This window comes from Sus scrofa, chromosome 2 (genome assembly GCF_000003025.6).
Source record: "Sus scrofa isolate TJ Tabasco breed Duroc chromosome 2, Sscrofa11.1, whole genome shotgun sequence".
Lineage (NCBI taxonomy): Eukaryota > Metazoa > Chordata > Mammalia > Artiodactyla > Suidae > Sus > Sus scrofa.
In genome coordinates, this window is record NC_010444.4 from 42312472 (window position 1) to 42332627 (window position 20156).

Consider the following 20156-nt stretch of genomic DNA (forward strand, 5'->3'; position numbering starts at 1 on the left):
GCGGGAGCGCCACGACCCCTCGCTGTTCTGTCCAGCCCTAGCAGGGAGCAGGGCTAGCCTATTCGGTAAGCATCTCAGCCCAGATTTCCAACAGCATGGCAGGCCTTCAACTCGGACTCCACGAAGAGCACGTGTGGTTTGGAAAAGGCACCCTCCAGCTACGTCACCTGTGAGCAAGCAACGTGGCCCGACCCCCTCGAAGGGACTCATTACCTGAGGTAAGATGGGCCATCTGTGAAGTACTGGCTGACCAGGGACCCTCCAGGTGGGAGGTGCTTTGGGAAACTTCATGTGGCAGGACGATTCTGGCTTCGCTTCTTCTGGTTTGTTTATTTTTGTTGCTTTTTAGGGCCGCATTCACGGCATGTGGAGGTTCCCGGGCTAGGGGTTGAATTGGAGCTGTAGCCCCTGACCTACGCCACAGCCACAGCAACACAGGATCCGAGCTGCATCTGCGACCTACACCACAGCTCACGGCAACCCCGGATCCTTAACCCACTGAGCAAGGCCAGGGATCCAACCTGCAACCTAATGGTTCCTAGTCAGATTCGTTTCTGCTGCGTGAGGGGAGGTGAGCATGCTTCTGTATCCATTGCAAACATCCACTCCTGATTTTAACTTGAGCCGAGGTCCAGGTTGAACCCAGGGTGTCTGTTTCATGTTAGCAAGAACATTTTGGGATGACTATGAAACGGTGGTGGGGAATATTCCTAATTCCACCTGACCTCCTGAACTGCCCAGATTCTCAGCCTTTCCAGGGCATCATTTAAACGATTGAGACGTGAGTGCGTGTGGCGTAGATGTGCCCGGGCTGACGTGGATGCTGAAAGCAGGCCTTTTGTTTGTACCCCTTCATTCACTTTTCTGCCTGCCTTTGTTTCTGGCTGGGGGCTGGTATCTGCAGCAGGCAGCCCCTTCTCCTTCTTCCCCCTTGGCCACCTTCACTTAAATTGGGTTCTCCAGAATTCTCTGGGCTCTTGTAGGTTGCAGCCTAAGGCCAGGGAAACCTCCCATCTGCCCAAGGTCAGCTTGGGGATGGCAGGAGTGGGGGGGTGGATGTTTAAGCTTGGGGAGCCTCCCCTGCCATGTACCGTACTCTGGGGCAAGTCCTTTTGTGTTCGCACCAAGGGAGGGGAAGAAGCAGCAAATTATTTGTCTAATCCACAAATCACATTTCTGAGACGAGGCAGGCAGGTGCTGGGAGCCCTCTGCTTCCGATTCAGCATCAGACGCCAGGGCACATGAGGGGCTTTGCCCATGTGGGTTGCGTGCCGTTATGAAAAGAACAAAGAGACAGACGGTGGCGGGGTGGATGCGAAAAACGGCAGCCCCTCCTGGCCCGGTAAACATGCCATTGCTTTGCCGTCTCCACTCCAAAGGCTACCACTTTTCATTGCTCGCCGAGCAAAGAAACCTTTCTTCAGAGCGAGTGGCAGGGTACAAAGGCAGAGTACAAAATGTGCGCACATCACAGTCCCCGCAATTCTGTTTGAACAAGCATATTGATTGGGTCTGACCCTCTTACATTTTTTCCCTATTATTTGAAAAGGTGCATCTAAGTGTAGTGAATTGAACCAGCCGAGCTGAACTTTCCATGAAAACTTCTCGAGGTATTTCTTTAGTTCAAAGCTTTGGGATTTTAAAGGGCATTTTTAATACGAGCCTGTTGAGTATTCCCTACCACAGCCCAACAAGGGACGGTAAATGCAGATGAGGCTGAGTGAGGGCTTGCTTAGGGGTGGGTCGCGGTTGGAGTGTGTGGACCAGCCCAGGAACGGCTGCGCTTTGCGGAGAGAGGCTGAGCCTGTGGAGCAGCACACAGACTCTAGGAAGGACCTCTCTGAGCTCACTGGGGACAGCGTAGGAGACAGGGGAGAAGCTTCTCAGCTGAGCTTCCTCAAAGGTTTTTCCGTAGAGAACTGAGGACGCGTTAGTGGCTCTTTCTGCTGGATGAGGGTTTTTCCTTGCGAATAAGGGGCTCCTTCCTCAGCCACTCGCGTCCCCTCACCCTGTGCTTTAGAACTGAGAAGGAAGAATAGGCGCAGGTCCTTGACTGAGGTCACAGAGTCGATAAGAAGCTGCCACTGTCCTCAGCCCTTGATGGCACTGTACAGTCGCAGATGCTTACCCGCTGGGCCCTGAGCTGCGTCTCCGTCCCTAACCCACTTGACATCTTGGGATGTTGTGCTGCTTGGGAGCCATGGCAGTGGGCCCTCTTGCCACCCTGGCCCGGGCCCTAGGAAGCATCCACAGCGTGTCCCCCGATAGGGGCCCTCTCTCGGCCCACTGAAGGCACATGGCCCTCTTTGATTGAGTTTTGTGACTCTGTTCGCCTCTGGAGGCCTCTTGGATCCAGAAAGCACCTCTTTCCTAGAACTAGAATTTGGGATCAGAGGCAGAAGCATGCCAGGGAGAGCTGGAAAGTCAGGTCGTATGCTGAAAGATCTCAGGGCTTGGGCAGCTCAGCAAAATCCTGTCATTGTCCTTGCCAAATCTCCAGCCTAGAAGACTGGCCTGGGGAGGTCAAAATAGGGTCAGAATTTCAATAACAGTTGGTGGAAGATACCCAATCTTTTGTCTGTGCCCACAACTGGGACCACCAGCCCCATTCAAATCCCTCCTACCTCTTCCTGGGAGCCCCAAGGATGTCACGTATACTCTGAAATAGTGGTTTTGGCTGTCACTTTTGGGCCTTCCTGCTGCTACCTGTGCTTCTTGGGACCTCACTAGCCAGTGGGCACCCATGAAGCTCCACTGAAGTTCCAATGACAGTAAGAACTCCAGTTTCATGGCTTCTGCCCCCTTCTGCACACAACGCAGGTCCCTCTGCCTGTGTCTCCCCAGTCATTTCTGGGAGTCCGCAGGCATATCGTGCAGGGGCCCATAACCAGCCTCTCGAGTTGTGGTTCTCCCACTTGCAGCTCCCTGATGTCTTTCTGGCCATGCGTCCACTGCCCCTGCGCCCCGGGGAGGCCACCCCTCCTGCTTGCGGCCCTCTCCCCTCTCTGGAGACCCTCGAAGCGCCAGAGGAGTGTGGGTGTCTGTCTGCGAGTTCTCCCTGGCCAAACCCAGGATGCAGTTGGCACACATGCAGCAGAAATGCTGCCACCAATCCAGTGTCTCTCAGGCCCCAAGGCCGGGCTTCATGTGCCCTGGTTCATGCCGAGCCCTGGGGAGACATACTTCAAGCTTCTGCTCAGGTCTGCTCCCCATGGTGCTCAGGCACGTTCTCTGTGTCTCCTCTTCCTGCACCTTAAACACCACTAGTTTCTTATTTCTCATGATTCTGCAGTCTGGCCCAGGCTCACCTGGGCAGGTCTTCTGCTTCACGCGGTGATAGGGGGGCTGGGATGCCCAGGATGGTGGCTTCACTCCTATCTGGCACCCGAGCTGGGATGGCTGGTGACATCTCCATCTTTCACATGGACTCTCTTTGTGGCTGCTTCCTCTTCCTTACAGCATGAAGTTCTCAAGGCAGTTGAACTTTTTTACCTGAGCTGACATCCAAGGGCCCAAAGCTGCTAGACCTTTTGTGGACTAGGTCTGCTGGGAGTTCCCATGATGGTGCAACGGTGATGAACCCAACCAGTATCCATGAAGACATAGGTTCGATCCCTGGCTTCACTTAGTGGCTTAAGGATCTGGCATTGCTTTGAGCTGTGGTGTAGGTCGCAGATGTGGCTCAGATCTGGTGAGGCTGTGGCAAAGGCCAATGGCTACAGCTCCTAGTGGACCCCTAGCCTGGGCACCTCCATGTGCTGGGGGTGTGGCCCTAAAACAAAACATACCAAAAAAAAAGAATAGATCTGGAATTGGCACAGGCTCACTTCCTCCACATTCTCTTGACCAAGGCCAGACACAGAGCAGCCAGATCAGAGGGGAAATAGATTCTCCCTCCTGATGGGCGGCCTGCACATGCACAGGGATGGGATGGCCAGGGACCATCTTGGAGACTATTCACCACGAGACCGCTTCCTACATCTCCTGCAGCCACTGAAGCATTTAAGAAACAGTGTTGTCACTCCAGCTTTCTCTTCCACTGCAGCGGACACCTGAGAGCCACATCTGGATGATGTAACCACAAGATGCTAGCTGACCTGACCTATAGCTCCACGGGAAAGAGACTGCCCAGGAGAGGCCCCACAACCACAGCTCCCTGTGCACTAGTGAGAAATCAACTTCGATGTATTCAGACCCCTGGATTTTAGGCTTTATTTTCTGCTGTTGCATAATCTGGCCTACCCAGATTGTAGGTATTATTCTTCCCATACTTCCTGTGAGAAGACTGAGGCACCTGTGGTTCCATGACTAGAAAGCAACTGAGTTGAAGATGGAGCTTGGATCTGACTCCAGGGGGCTTTTAAGCACGACAGCAGCTGCTGTTCCACTGGGAAGAGGCCGTGGAGGGGAGGACTGTCCTGTGGGCCTGGATTTGAGGTCACTTGAAATCGAGCTGCCTCTGGTGAGGACAGGCGCTCATGGACAGCCTGAAGAGAGACTCACAGGAAAGCACCTAACCCAGTGCCTGGGAGTCATGGTGCCCAGTGAATGGAAGCTGCCACCGTGGCTGTGTTTCGACAGTGAGCATCGCCTGGGGATCCCATGGAGAGCCATTGCTTTGGCGTGCTTGACCTGGCCTTTGGGGCTCAGAAACCAGATCTGTCAGCACCAGGAGCGGGCCTGTCTCTCAGGGCTGTGATCACAGTGACTGGGCTCAGGAGACAGATGGAGAAAACTGGGTAAGAACCCAACTGCCAGGCTGCTTGTGTTCACTGATGCACACCCCCCACCCCTGCTGCCCCAGCAGCCAAGTCTCAGAAGGTGGCCTGGTAGTCTCAGGACCAGCAAAGTCTTGGAAAATCCTGGTGTCACTGAGCAGCCTGAGGTCCCATCTCCACTGCAGGATGCCCCCATTCCACAGACCGGGTGTCTACATTTCCAGACCAGGGCTTCTTCTTGGGGCAGAATAAGATGGCACTGCCCATCAGATGCCCCCTTGCTCTGTGACCATGGCCAGACCCTTATTAGGAGGTTGACACCATGGTAAGGAGGCAGGGATAGCGAGCTCTGGAGCCAGACTGCCTGGAATCTAGTCCTGGTTGCACCATTTTGCCTGCTCTGTAACCTCGGGCAATTTCCTTAACCTCTCTGCACTTCAATTTTCCCACTGTAATAGCAGCTACTTCAGTAGAGTTGTTGTGAGGATTAAATGCATTATTATATAGAAAATGTTAAGCATGGTTCCTGGCCCCATAGGAAGCACTAGAGAAAATATGACACAGAAGTTCTGCATTTAAGTGATAATTACTTAACACATATCACAGTCTCATTCTTTTTTTTTTTTTTTTCCCCCGTCTTTCTGCCATTTCTTGGGCGGGCTCCCATAGCATATGGAGGTTCCCAGGCTAGGGGTCGAATCGGAGCCATAGCCGCCAGCATACGCCACAGCCACAACTCAGGATCCGAGCTGCGTCTGCAACCTATACCACAGCTCATGGCAACACCGGATCCTTAACCCACTGAGCAAGGCCAGGGATCGAACCCACAACCTCGTGGTTCCTAGTCGGATTCGTTAACCACTGAGCCATGAAGGGAACTCCACACAGTCTCATTCTTTAATTGACTTGTTTACGTGTTTATTGCCTGTCTTCCTCACAAGAATATAAGCTTGGGAAGAGCAAGGGTCTTGTCTTGTTCATTATATCATCCCTGGCACCCAGAACAATGTCTTCCATGAAGAAGGTGCTGAGAAATAATTCGCTGGATGTATGAGAGGATGCAAGAAGTCCAGGTCTGTGGGCCAGGGGGCCTTCTCTTTTCTTCAGATGACTTTGCCTCTCTCTGCTCTGTTACATGTTTTATACTCCAGCTCCCTACTTCCTTTTTTGTTGTTGTTGCTTTTTAGGGCTGCACCTGCAGCATACAGAGGTTCCCAGGCTAGGGGTTGAGTCAGAGCTGTAGCTGCTGGCCTCCGCCAGAGCCACAGCAAAGCAGGATCCTAGCCGCATCTGTGACCTACACCACAACTCACAGCAATGTGGGATCCTCAACCCACCAAGCAAGGCCAGGGATTGAATCCACATCATCATGGATCCTAGCTGGGTTCAGGTTCATTCACCACTGAGCCACGAAGGGAACTCCCTCTAGTTCCGTGAGTAGTAAGGGCAGGGATTATGCAAATCCATCCTTATTATCTCTGACCTTGGGCATATCACTGAACCTCTCTAAGCTTCAGTTTCCTCTTCCAAAAAAATGAGACTAATGGTACCTCCTTTACATGGGTGATGTGAGGGGTAAATGAGATCATCCTTAAGTGTGGTGCCACACAGGACACTCAACCAACGGTTGCCACACTGCTTTGCCCTCCTGTATGATCCTTATTGTAAACAGCAAGGCTCCAGGCCATTTTTCCACATTTAAACTCTCTTGTCCCTGGCTCAGCAGGATAAATAAGTTTGGGGTCAACAGCTATCCCCTGCCCCAGTCTTCTGCTCTTCAGGGTCTGTCTGCCATTTTAGCCAATTGCCTGCAGCCTAAAGCAATGGCCCAGGGCTTTTGAAGTTGGGGTTCATAAGGCCATGCCACTGCCAGGCTGCCTCCCTGATCTCTCCAGGGGCTGAGGACAGGCGAATCCTCTGAGGCCTCCCCTCGCAGCCCTGCGGCTGTCCACCTCGACATCAGATCAACTCACGCACGCCCCTTTGATGTCAATTCCCGAACTGGAGCCTCGTGCCCCGCTCTGAGGACCTGGGCTTTGAAGTCCGCCTATAAACTGAGCTCTCGGGAAGAAAGTTGTCTGTTGTGCCTCAGAGCACGGCCGGGCCCTGTAAAGGCACACGGCATGCCATGAACACCTGATAAATAATTCTTTCTGGGCCCAAGAAAGGTTCGTTCCATTTATAGGGGAGGAAAATTCCCTTGACCTTTTCATTGAAGTTCCAGAAGGGAGGTGGTTAGGGAGGGTTTTCACATCTTCTTGCTGAAATCACACGGGGCAGGTGGGTTGTCTTGGAGCTGAGTTGATGACTGCTCCGAAAGGGTTTCCTGGCCCTGACCCCTGGCCCGAGGTCTCCCCGGCCAGCGCCGCTCCCCCTCACACCGGCTGCCTCCTGCTGGGAACATGGGAGACATTGGGTCCTCTCAGCCCCCTCCAGGCCAAACCCTGCTGCAAATGGCAGAGCTTCCAGGAGGCACAGCCCTGTGGCCTTCCTTTCTTTCCAGGGCCTGGCATAGTTGAGAGAGGAGGCAGATAGGATTTCCCACCCGAAGGAGCCCTGAACGTGGATACTGGCTGTCATGCACTGAGCACTTACCTCTGACCAGGCCCTCTGTGCATGACCGATGATAGGGTGTGTGTGTTTAGTTTTGTGAAAAAGCAAAATGTAACATACATATAGAAGGTACACAGAGTAATAATACACAGCTTAGTAAAGGATAAGAAAACACCTGTGCCATCACCCCCTTAGTCAAGAAAGCCAAGTCTGCCAGGATACAGCGAGCCCTGCTTCTGCCCCTTCCCACTCCACAGGCCTTCCCTCTCCCACAAAGAGCAAACAGCCTTCTGACTCTTGTACTTGTTTTTTCTTGATGGTTTTACTATCTAAGCAGTCATAATCAGATACTATAATTCCATTTTCTGAATTGCGTAGGAAATGGAATAATAGGATGGAATAATAAAGAATGTATTCCTTTGTGTCTAGCTTTTTTCCCACTGTTTTTAAACATTGTTTATGATAATCATCCATGTAACTATGTTTCATTCGTCTTGCTGTGATACAATATTCTCTGTAGGAATTTCCACAGGTATTTGCCCATTCTACTGTCAAAGGACATTTGGACATTCCCAGTTTGGAGCTGTTACACATAATGCTGGTATGAATATCTGTATCTACATCTTGATAGATGTGCATTCTTATCTCTTTTGGTGTAAACCTAGGTTATAAGCTGCTGTGTGAGCTGCTCCACATCCTTGCTATGGTGGCAGCAGCCTCTGAACAGCCCCTGGTGACCCCTGCTTTCTAGTACTTGTACCTTCCGTGAGCCCCTCCTGCTAAGTGTGGGTTGGAGCTAGCAATTCCCTTCCAATGAAGAGGAGACAGACCATAACAGGATGTCACCTGCAAGTTGAGCCTCCATGACTACAGCTTCCATCTTGGGCATCTTTCGTTGCTTTCGCACTCATAGTGAGGGAAGCCACATTGTGAGCTCACTGATGGGGAGGCCCACAGGGCAGGGAATTCATGTCTCTGAACAACAGCCAGTGAGGACCTGAGAACTCACGTGAGTAAGCTTGGAAATGGGTCCTCCTTCCCTCCCTCTGATCAACCCTTGAGATGACTGCAGCTGACACCTTGATTACAACCTTGTGAGTGGCCCCAACCAGAGGAACCCAGGAGAGGCCAGTTCCTGACTCATGGAAACCGTAAGATACATGTTTATTGTTTCAGGTTGTTAAACTTTGGGGACGTTTGTTACACAGCAATAATATAAACAAAACTTTTTTATTGTAGCCATTTTTTGTGTGTATGAATTAAGTTTAAAAAAATTTTTTGGCCATACCTGTGGCACGTGGAAATTCCCAGACCAGGGATGGAACCAGCATCATAGCAGCAACCCAAGCCACTGCTGCACCACAAGGGAACTCCTAAATTGGATTTATTAACATCTTTCTGATTACTGATATTGAGCATTGGTTTCAATGTTTATTGACCTTTTGGATTTCCTTTATTGTGAGATACCTGTCAGGACTCTTACCCATTGGGTATGTATCTTTTCTTATTTGTTCTAGATAGAAGCCTACCTAAGATAGCCTGGGTTGCCCCTAAAAGTGAGCTCTTGCAGGCAGTTAATTTGGGAAACACTCCAGAGAAGTGTAAAGGAGGGAAAACCAATAGACACATGCCTTCTTAAGCTGACCACAGTTGTGGGAAACTTGAGCTCAATCTGGGACCTTCTGAAACGCCATGTAAAATGATCCTCTAAATTATCCACCTATGGTATAAAAGAGAACATTTATCTTCTAGCTCAAGCCTCCCTTTGATCTATGCCCCCCCACATGGGGGTAAGTCCCTCGCATCTCCAGATCCCTCATGTATGAGTAGCTCCCATATGAACCCTCTCACTGGGGTAGCTAAGAAGCCCTGGGGCATCACATGAGGGGTGTAGCTAAAACCAGACTGCTGCAGTAATATCGAATAAAGCTGGGGCTGAGAATGTGCAGTGAAGCACAAGGAGTATCTGACACAGCCTCTTATGGATGATACGTATTGCAAATGTTTTCTTCAGCCTGTCTTTTCACAGTGACTTTTTTTTTGGCAGGGTGGCATGCCTGCAGCATATGCAAATTCCAAGCCAGGGATCAAAACTGCACCATGCAGTGGCCTGTGCCTGAGCAGTGACAATGCTGGATCCTTAATCCCCTGTGCCACTAGAGAATTCCCACAGTGACTTTTAATGAATACATTACTAATTTTAAGGTAAATGAGTTAGTAAATATTTCCTTTGTAGTTTGTGATTTTTTTTTTTTTTTTTTTTGCATCTTGAGAAGCCTTCCTGTACTTGGGTCATAAAAAATGTTTTCTAGGAGTTTTGTTGTGCCTTTCCCAGATCTACAAGCTACCTGGAATTGGTTTTTTAGTAAGATGTGAAGAGGGCCTCAGGTTTCATTTTTTCCATATAGATGTCCAACTTATTGAAGACTCTTATCATTTCCTTCCCAGTGCTGTAGTGACAGGTCATAATCAAGCATCTGTATAAATGTGAATCTAATTCTGGGTTCCTTTTTTCCTATTCCATTGCCTACTTGTCTCTCATTGTGCCACTATCACAGTTCTAATTAGTAGAACTTTACGGTTAAGTGTTCATACACAGAAAAGCAAGGTGTTCATCTTGTTTTTCATGGCTATTTTTGATCTTTACATTTCCTTATAAATTTTAGAACAAAACTTGCCAAATTTCACCCCTCTCCTACATCTGATTGGATTTTTCTTTTTAGAGCCACACCTGCATATGGAAGTTCCTGGACTAGGGGTTAAATCAGAGCTGCAGACACTGGCCTATGCCATAGCCACAGGATCAGAGCTCTGTCTGCGACCTCTACCACAGCTGAAGGCAACCAATGCTGGATACTTATCCCACTGAGTAAGGCCAGGGATTGAACCTGCATCCTCATGGATACTAGTCAGATTTGTTACCCCTGAGCCACAAAGGGAACTCTGGTTTTTTTTCTACTGAGGCTACTATACTGCATATAGATAATGTTGGAACGAATTGCATCTCTACAATACTGCATATCCTAATCTACAAAGATTATGTTCATTTATTTAAACCTTTAAATATTTCTCTCCAAAATAGTTTATAGAAAATCTGCTTCTAACAATAGTAGAGACAAAGGTGCTTTGAGTCAACTGTCCTGAGAATAACTGGGAAAAAGAGGCTATTTTCAAAAATACGTATTTGAAGGCAAGAGCGAGCTATCAAAGCTTTGAAAATTTATGGAGGCCCAGATTCAGAGGAAAGATAGGAAACAATCAACATTTGATGTTTCCCCCTGAGGTGGACTGCCCATTCCAAAAGCTGTGGCCAAGAGAGCCTAAGCAGCTGTTTCTTGAGGCTCTCCTAATCTTACCGTGTTCATGTGCAGCTTTAGGAGTTACCCAAGGACCCAGGGGAGCAGCTTTCTATGTGTAGATGTGGGGACTCTACACTTCCCGTCTCTGGTATGCTTTCCTCCAAACCGCAGTCTCCTGACAGCCCTGAATTCTCATCTGTTTCTCCCACCCAGCTACCTGTTCATGCCTGTTTCCTTTATTATGGTTGAAAACAACCTCAGGGAGAACCCTGGGGAAAATGTGAAACCCAATGCATGTGCCTCACTGAGAGCAGTGATATAGAATTGATAGATCACTTAAAAATCTAGACAGGGCTGGCCAAACAGGTGAAAACAAACGGGTAATGACCTGATTTGAACATGTGTAAAGGAATAGAGCTGTTATGGTCAGAAGTGAGGTTTCTACATTCATGATTTCAGAGGTAAGGTTGTTTTTGGATATTCAAAGTTTCCAGGATGTGACTGTCGTCAAGATAAAGCAATAGAACTAAAGCCCTGCAAGTGGCTTTAAGTGGTCACTGATGCCAACCAGGTGGTTGAAATTTATTTGCTCAAGATTTACTAAAAGATTATGACCTTTCTGCTCTCAAACTATTGTTTAATCAGAACAAGTCATTTCAGACTTTCTTCCGTAACTTCAGTTCTTCCAGGTTTGGAAAGCTACAGATTTGAGAAGAGGATTTACCCATTAATACACAAAAAAATTGGAATCTGTGCTCCTGAAAACCTTCAAAATAAAAACATCATTAGATTATTTGTATAGCTGAACACTTAGAAGAAGTGTATTTCAGGTAAGAAATGATCAATAACAGGAAAAAAAGTTGTCATTCAACTTTCCACTCAATAGTGTTTCACTGCACAAAAATAAACTGATTTTCCCTCCTGGTACTTTAGTAAGGATATCAGAATAGCATGGCATCTGTCTTCCTTTAATCCCCCCCTACATTTTGATAAGGAAAAACAAAAAACCACCCAATGTTCATGCTTAAAAGACACCCATGAGGTTTAATGTGGTGACGGGACACTAGGCCACATGGACCAACATACCTAAATTTATTCCAACCCTGAATTTTGTTAATGTCCATTAATATATGAATTTAAAAAAATAATGACTTTGGAATGAGACTTTCTCTATTTGAAGATGTAGAAAAAAAGGTCTTCTAGTGTAGGTATTTTAGAAGGAGGCTCTTCTATTTACATATAAGAATCAAGACTTACAAACCCAGTATATTTAAACAATTGAGGAAAATACTTTTTTAAACATTATACTGGTCTCTCCCTCTTCCATTCTTAAACATAAATCAGTCCCCACTTTCTACTTAAATTAGTTGTAGTAAGCAATTGTACAGACTAGGGTATTTGAAAATCAGTGACTAAAATGAAATTTGAATAAAAGCCAAACTCAACCAAATGCTATGTTAAATGCTACACATTTTGCCTGCTACCCACTGACTCAGTATTCTAGTATATAGGGTAGCGCCTATTAAAAACAATGTGAGAAATTAAGAAAAAACAAACAAAATGGTGGGAGTCTGAAATATGAAAATATTTCAGAATGGATTGATAAGCCAGCAGTCACCTGTTCTAGTTGCTACACTCCTCTAACACATTCTAAATTTCAAAATGACACAGGAATAATTTTTTAAAAATCCAACATATCAAACATATACTTAAATATCTAGATGTATAATAGTTCAAATAGGTTTAACTCAAGCCTTTGAACATGTCTCTCAGAATCATTAAGATTTTGAACCCAGTTACTCAAAGGTCATTGACTAGCACGAGTGCAGTTTGTGTTAATCTGCTGTACAAATCAACCACCTAACAGTAGTTAAATGATTCTGATTTTACTCCACCAGAAGCAGCAATAAAATCAGAAAGCAGTATCTAATTAGATAACAGCATTGGGATAAAATAATGAGAACCTGTTTCAGTCTCTTATTCAACAAGCCTATTCCTCATTTTTAGATAATGAGGGTAAAGGTATCACAGCCAAATATGGGGAGCTTCTTTATTTAGGCCTTAGGAAGAAAACTGGTCACATATTACTGTTAAAAAAAAAAAAAAAAAATCCAGTTTTACATATTCCTAAATAGATAGGACCAAATGAGCAGAGAATTTCTTCTGTAAAAATTGGCCAAATTTTATCAAAAATCTAACATACGATGTCATTCTAATTAGGTAAAGACTGCTTGGGATCATAACATTCCAAATAAAGGACAGTTACAACTCCATCCTAACAACTGAAAAGTATTTGCTCTCATGTTGCTTTGGTCCAAAAGAGTAGAGCTGAATCAACAGGAGTAAACTACCTACTCAATCGTTTGCCAATATTAATTTAGATTGTTACTGGCAGCAGAATTATCCACGATGAATAGTTCTTTTATAAGAAAGTATAAAAGAATGTTTTTCATGAACACATCACAGTACCAGATAAACTTTTATAAGAGAAAAACATGAAGGAACAAAAAAAAGAGAAACAGCTAACACACAAAAGTGTCTCCACCATAACTATATTTGAAGGGGTAAAAAGGTGATGATGTTAGAGGTTTGATGATGCTAATATGAAAGGAAACTGAGTACTGTATTTATTTCTTATTTTATACAACTCTTACTCTTTACAAAAAATGGTTATAGTCATGCCCATAAAAGTGTAACCCATGGCATCTGAAAGCAAACACTCTTTGTAATTATTTAAAAGGGCCTTTTTAAAAATTATAATACAAAGGTCTGTGCTCTATAAGCAGTCCTCCACTGTGCATTATAACAATAAGGCTTACTTTTAATACAAAGACTAAGTGTTTGGGAGTTATGAGCCACTGGATTTAACAAACATCATTTTATAGTTGCTTTTTGCATCCTTTTTGTTTTTGGGATCCTCCACTTCATCAGGGTGCTCAGTAGTTTGGAGTTCTTCAGCAGATTCTTCTTTCTCTGATTCAGAATCACTTTCAGAGTCATCTGGACTTTCAGGATCAGGGGAATCATCATCATCATCATCTCCAGCCACGTCACCTTCTCCATCGTGATCTTCTACCTAAAAACATCATTCAACAGGTTATTAACATAAATTATTTAGTACAAAAACTGGGTAATTTTTGTCTCGGTCTTAAAACAGCCCACTCCCTCAGCATGAAATTCAGTTGAAGCCTGGCTTAGGATCAGAGTGTGCCAAGGGAAGGACTAAGGACTCAGGCATCTCTGTGTGTTTCATGCCCTGGGACTTCAGTGAGATTTTGTTTCAAGGGCTCTGAAGACCTGTCTGACCCCCTCACCCTCACCCCCCAAGCTGGAAAACAACATATCTTCCTAAAGGAAACAATGCTTTTTTTACGTAAATAAGGCAAGTTAACTACCGATCCATATATGTGGCAAAGAGTTATCAATGTTGCACAATTAAATCACTTTGGAGTTATTAACTAGTAGTTATAATATGAAAAGAGAAAAACTTAGGAAACAACTGAGAAAACTCTCCTAAACCAGTATTTACATGAAATAATTCATCTAACTTGTATGCTGTTCAAGCCTATTTAAGATGTACTCTAATGATTATCTAAGCAGAATTTACATTAAGCTAGTAACAGAAAACATAATGAAAATGTTTAGGTAACTACATAGAGGAAGCTTTCTACATAGGATTCTTGATTGATAGAGTAATGTAACAGAAATAAATGATTAAATTAGAAATTATCTTCCCATTTAATGAAAATACGTTAATTACTACCTCACTGAAGCCAAGTCCACAATGCCGTCGATATCTTCCTGATAATTTACTGTCCATACTTTGCTGATATTGAGATTCCAGTTCTTCATTAATTTTCTTGTCTTCTTCCCCTGCATGTCCAGTGTACTTTGGTTATGTTTCAGTCACAATTAATAAAAATATTTGATTACACAAAAAACCGATGGTACAGATGCTATTATATTCAGGGCTGATTTGTGTGTGACTAATTTTACAGTGAATTTTGTGGATGGGTTCATATACCATAGGTAGTTACCTAACAAATGAAATAATTGGAGGATGTATTTATGATTCCTTCTTCAGTAACCAACCCCCTAAAATACAAAAGTTGTTTATCAAAGATGAAAAACATTTCTCCATGTAATAACTCAAACTACATATAAGAATCTCAGAACTACCAGAAGTTTAGATATTATAAATATTAATTACTAAAAAATTTGGGCATTTTCTGTTTCAGCTTATTTGTAGTCTAACAATTCTCCTGAAAGTTTCCTTGTAGTCACAAACAAAACATAAAAGACTCCAACAAATAAAAGATTCTGTCTTTGAACAGAAATAATGAAAAGGCATTGCAATTCTGTTCAGAGAATGGCTAAATAAAATGACCTTGTAATGACTCTTCTTCATGCCTTTCTCTGCATCATCAGTTTACTGAACCAACATAAACTTATCTGTTATTTGATCAAGCAACACTCGATATCTTCACATATTTTTAACACATATTAAGTCACAAAGCAGAATACTAAACAACCATCTATAAACTTACCACCCAAGAACTAGAACTTTATCGATACCACTGAAGCTTTCTGTACATGACATTTTCACTTGTAGATACAAGAAGAATTTCATATTTTAAAAGGATAAATGCAGCAGTTAAACATATTTCCATTCTGCTAAAGCTCAGGGACTCTTGTCTTTTGTAGCAATGTAAACCAATTTGAAATAATGTTCAACACCAGAAAAATAAGACCCATTGATTTCTACAATGTGCTACATATTCTAGGTGAATATAAGTTATGACCGGTTATTAATATCCAAGATTAAGGTCAATTTTACATAAGAGAAAACTGTACTTTTCAGCAGACAATTCAAATCCAAATTCTAATTCACTTCCAGTTTTTAAGTTTTTCCCCGAAAATTAAAAGAAAAATTAAGCTTTGCAATGAGTTTACACTCTTCAAAGATTTCAGAGCAAAACTTAGTGAACAAACTAAAAACCAATATAATATGCCAACTATAACACTGCATATTAAATAACTTCTAAAATACATACAAATACTCTCTGGTTATTACAGTTGGAACAATGAGGCATAAAACCTCACAATTAAAATACTAAATGTTGTGAACCAGTAAAAATGAAGACAGAAATAGGTCAGTTTCTTGGTTAGAGTATCATGTTGATGTATATACCTTCAAATATCTTATGAATGTATACACCACATGTTACATGACACATGTTAACATGTTTACATATGCTATGTATCTAATATTTCAATCATTGGAATTAATCAACAAGTATACAGAGAAGTTAGAATATCCCAAAAACATGTGCAAATAGTTCTTTTTTTTCTTTTTTGGCTACCCCTCAGCATATGGAGTTCTCGGGCCAGGGATCAGATCTGAGCCACAGTCTCGATCTATGCTGCAGCTGCAGCAAGGCCAGATCTTTTAGCTCATTGTGTCAGGCTGGGATCAAACCTGTGTCTTAGCACCACAGATCCTGCTGTGACACAGCAGGAACTCCTATACAAATATTTCATATTCCAAATAAACACTCCCAAATTTGATTATATTTTACTTTCTTACCTGTTCGGAAGTGAGATGTTGATTTGTGATCTCCTATGACAAGACGACCAGTATGTTCTTTCTATAAGAAGGCAGAAAATGTATTGGAATTTGATATCACTAATTAAATATAATTATTAATAGGCAATTACACTATGTGCCCAACAACATTCCAGGCTTTTGGGACAGAGTGAAGAAAAAGAACCAAGAGAGTTCCTGCTGTGGCACAGCGGAAACAAATCCGACTGGGAACCATGAAGTTGCAGGTTCAATCCCTGCCCTCGCTCAGTGGGTTAAGAATCCGGCGTTGTCATGAGCTGTGGTGTAAGTCGCAGGTGTGGCTCGGATCTGGCATTGTTGTGACTCTGGCATAGGTTGGCAGCTGTAGCTCCGATCTGACCCTTAGCCTGGAAACCTCCATGTGCCGCAGGAGTGGCCCCCCCAAAAAAAAGAAAAAAAGGAAAAGAACCCAATTAAGATCCCTATCTTTTTTTTTTCTTTCCAGCCACACCCACGGCATGCAGAGGTTCCCAGACCAGGGATCAAACCTGAGCCACAGCAGTGACAACACCAAATCCTTAACCACTAGGCCACCAGGGAACTCTCCACATTCTCTTTCTGATGCCTCGGCATATATCATGGAGAGAAGAAAGCAAATGAAATTATTTAGCTGTATAAGAATGAAATAATCAACTTAAAATGAAAAAATTGACAAATTTAAAATATAAAAATGAAGATAATACTATTTAACATATCACAATCAAATAGGTCATTACTTTTTGACTACAACAAGCACCCACATTCAAACAACTGAAAAGCACAGAACTTAAAATATAGGTTTATAAAACAAAAATAAATCTGATTCAAAGTTATCAACCAATTAAGTTACATAATTCCTTTAAATTTATCAGTTTCAATACAGTCTTTGTGATTCATATTTAGTTTCATAAGGTAAAAAAATAAATAGTTTGAAGAGAATGGTCAATATGGCAGAAACACCCTAAACTTACCTCCTCTTCACAGGCAAACCAAAATCACAACTACGGATGAAAAAGACTGGAACCTACCAGAAAAGGCCTTCTATAACTAAAGGCTAAGAGGAATCACGATTCAAATATAATAATCAAATCCCACACTCCCAGGAGCAAGACTCCTGAGCCCTATGTCAGGCTCCCCAGCCTGGGGGTCCAGCACCAGGAAGATGAACTCCCAGGGCACTTGACTTTGAAGGCCAGTGTGGTTAAATGCAGGAGCCCAACAGGACTAGGGAGAGAGAGACTACACAAAATCTCACATGCACCAGGACCCAGAGCAAAAGCAATAATTTGATAGGCGCCTGAGTTGGACCTATTTATTGCCTCCTGGAGAGGTGGTGTTGGGGGTATGGAGGCACTGGGGACAAAGATACTGGTGGCAAGAGGTATTGCAACATTCAGCTGAGTGAACCCTGTTGCTGCTGGTATCTGACATCTTGGCTCATTAGTGCCCAAACCTGTCCCACCCAACAGGCTGTAGGCCAAACAACTAACTCGGTGTGCATACAGCCCCATGCACCAGCAGAGAGGCTGCCTAAAGACTTTCTAAGTAAACAGCCACCTCTAGACATGGCCTTGCCTACCAGAGGGTAGGACCCAGCTCCACCCACTAGTGAGCAGGTACTGCCCCCTGCCACCAGGAACACTGCACCAAGTCTCTAGACCAGCCTCACCCACCAAGGGCAGACACCTGATGCAAGAAGACTACGATATGTTGACCATAGACTCCACCCTGGGACCAGCTGGGCCCTGCTCCTTCCTTGGACAGGCCAATACAATCTTTGGGACACCATAGATCCCATACCCAACTGTGTCAATAAGTGCCCTGCCTCCACCTCTAAACAATCTTATAAGAGCACTGAGATCCCAGGGCCCTGCAGCCACATTCCAGAATCGGGTCTGCTGCCAAAACTCTGGCATTAACCACAGATGGCTTCATCTGCCAGGGGGTAGGCAACAGCACAAGTTGTCTCTGGGACCCTGACTCTGCCCACCATGGCACTAGCCCCATGGCCCACTAGGGCACTGTAAATAGCCACCTTATTGGACCAGGCCCTGCTAAACAGCAGCATCTGTGTAAAGCAGGCCCTGGCAACCAACCAGACTAAGGGCCAACCAAGCCTACTACACCACCCATGCAGTCAACGTGCCATAACAGAAGGACCCACACAGACCTCTTAGAGGGAAATCCTAGAGCATATAGCTTGGGTGGCAAGAAGGAAGTGCATTGCTGGGATGCACTGAACGACTCCTAAAGAGGGCCGCTTCTCCAAGGTTGAGAAATAATACTAAACTACCACACACACAAAAATACAAAGTTGGGAGCAGAGGAATATGCTCCAAACGAAGGAACAAGATAAAAGCCCCAGAAGAAGGACTAACTTAAGTGGAGATAGGCAATCTACCTGAGAAAGAGTACAGGGTAATGACTGTAATGATGATCAAAGTACTTGAGAAGTATGGATGCACAGGGCGAGAAGTTAGTTTTCAACAAAGAGTCAGAAAATATAAAGAACACCCAGAGATCAAGAATACAATAACTGAAAAGAAAAATACATTGGTGGGAATCAAGAGTAGACTAAATGATTCAGAAGACTGGACCAGTGTAATGGAAACCACCAATACTGAACAGAAAAAAAAAAAAAAAAAAAAAAAAAAGAAAAGAAATGAGGACAGTTTAAGAAATCTCTAGGAAACATCAACCACCACACTAATATTTGCGTTAGAAAAAGGAGAGAAAGGGCCTGAGAAAATATTTGAAGAGATATAGCTAAAGACTTCCCTAACCTAGAAAAGGAAACAGTCACCCAAGTCCACAAAGTGAAGAGAGTCTCATAAAGGATTAAACCTAAGAGAAACACACGGTAACTAAAATGACAAAAATTAAAAGAAGCAATGTAAGAGCAATAAATAACACACAAGGGGACCCTCATAAGGCTATCACCCGATTATCCAGCAAAAAACTTGCAAGCCAGAAGGGAGTGGCATGATATACTTAAAGTCAGGGGAAGGAAAAATCCATACCCAAAAATATTCTACTCACAGCAAGACTCCCGTTCAGATTTGATAGAGAAATCAAAAGCCTTACAGACAAGCAAAAGCTAAAAGAATTCACCACCACCAAACTAGATTTACAACAAATGCTAACGAAACTTCTTTATGTGTAAAAGAAAAGGCCATAACTAGAAACAAGAAAGTCATGAAATGATACAGCTTACTGGTAAACAAACAGTAATGGTAGTAATTCACTCACGCACAAAGCTAGTAAGGAGGTTAAAAGACTAAAATCATCTCTATCCACCTTAAGCAGTTAAGGGATATGCAAAAAAATTAGATGTAAAATATGGTATCACAATAGTTGTGAGGAAAGAAGAGTACAAATGCAGGATTTTAAAAATGCATTTGAAATTAAGAAATTAGCAACCTAAAAACAATCACATATATATAGAGACTGCTATACAAAAGCTTCATAATAACCATTAGCCAAAAAATCTATGATAGATATACAATTAAGAAAAAGGAATCCAAATACAACACTAAAAATATTTGTCAAATCACAGAAGAAGGAAACAAAGGAAAAAAAGACAAAAACAAATCCAAAACAACAAAATGGCAATAAGAATATACAAATAAAAAAGAGGGATTAAGACAGCAGAGTAGTAAGACGTGCTGCTCACCTTCTTCCACAAACACATCAAAAAGCCCCATCAACATGCAGAACGATTCACACAGAACATCCACTTATTGCTGACAGAAGACCTGCGACAGAAGCCCCACTGTCAAAGTACACACAAAAGTAGGGGCACAGCTCTGCCTCTATGAGCTCTGGGAGCAAGCAAGCCCTGGTGGCTGCCAACATAGAGGTGGGCCTAAAATCTGACCAGTGTTTAGTTAGAAGCCTTGTGATTTTGGCACTTGTGTAAGCTCAGTACCTGTGGGACAGCTGAGCCAGATCACTGGTGCTTTCATAGCTGGGAAATGGGTC

The 20156-nt window shown here is 44.0% G+C and overlaps 1 protein-coding gene across 1 annotated transcript in view; it reads right to left on the reverse strand.

The window, feature by feature from the left end:
- C2H11orf58 (chromosome 2 open reading frame, human C11orf58) overlaps positions 13107–20156 on the reverse strand; it is a 38945-nt gene continuing 31895 nt past the window's right edge. The window contains exons 3-5 of the mRNA NM_001244873.1: positions 16158–16218; positions 14334–14443; positions 13107–13646 (exon numbers count right to left, since the gene is read on the reverse strand). Coding sequence (NP_001231802.1) covers positions 13419–13646; positions 14334–14443; positions 16158–16218 — 399 coding nt within the window. The 3' untranslated portion in view covers positions 13107–13418. The remainder of the gene's footprint in view (positions 13647–14333; positions 14444–16157; positions 16219–20156) is intronic.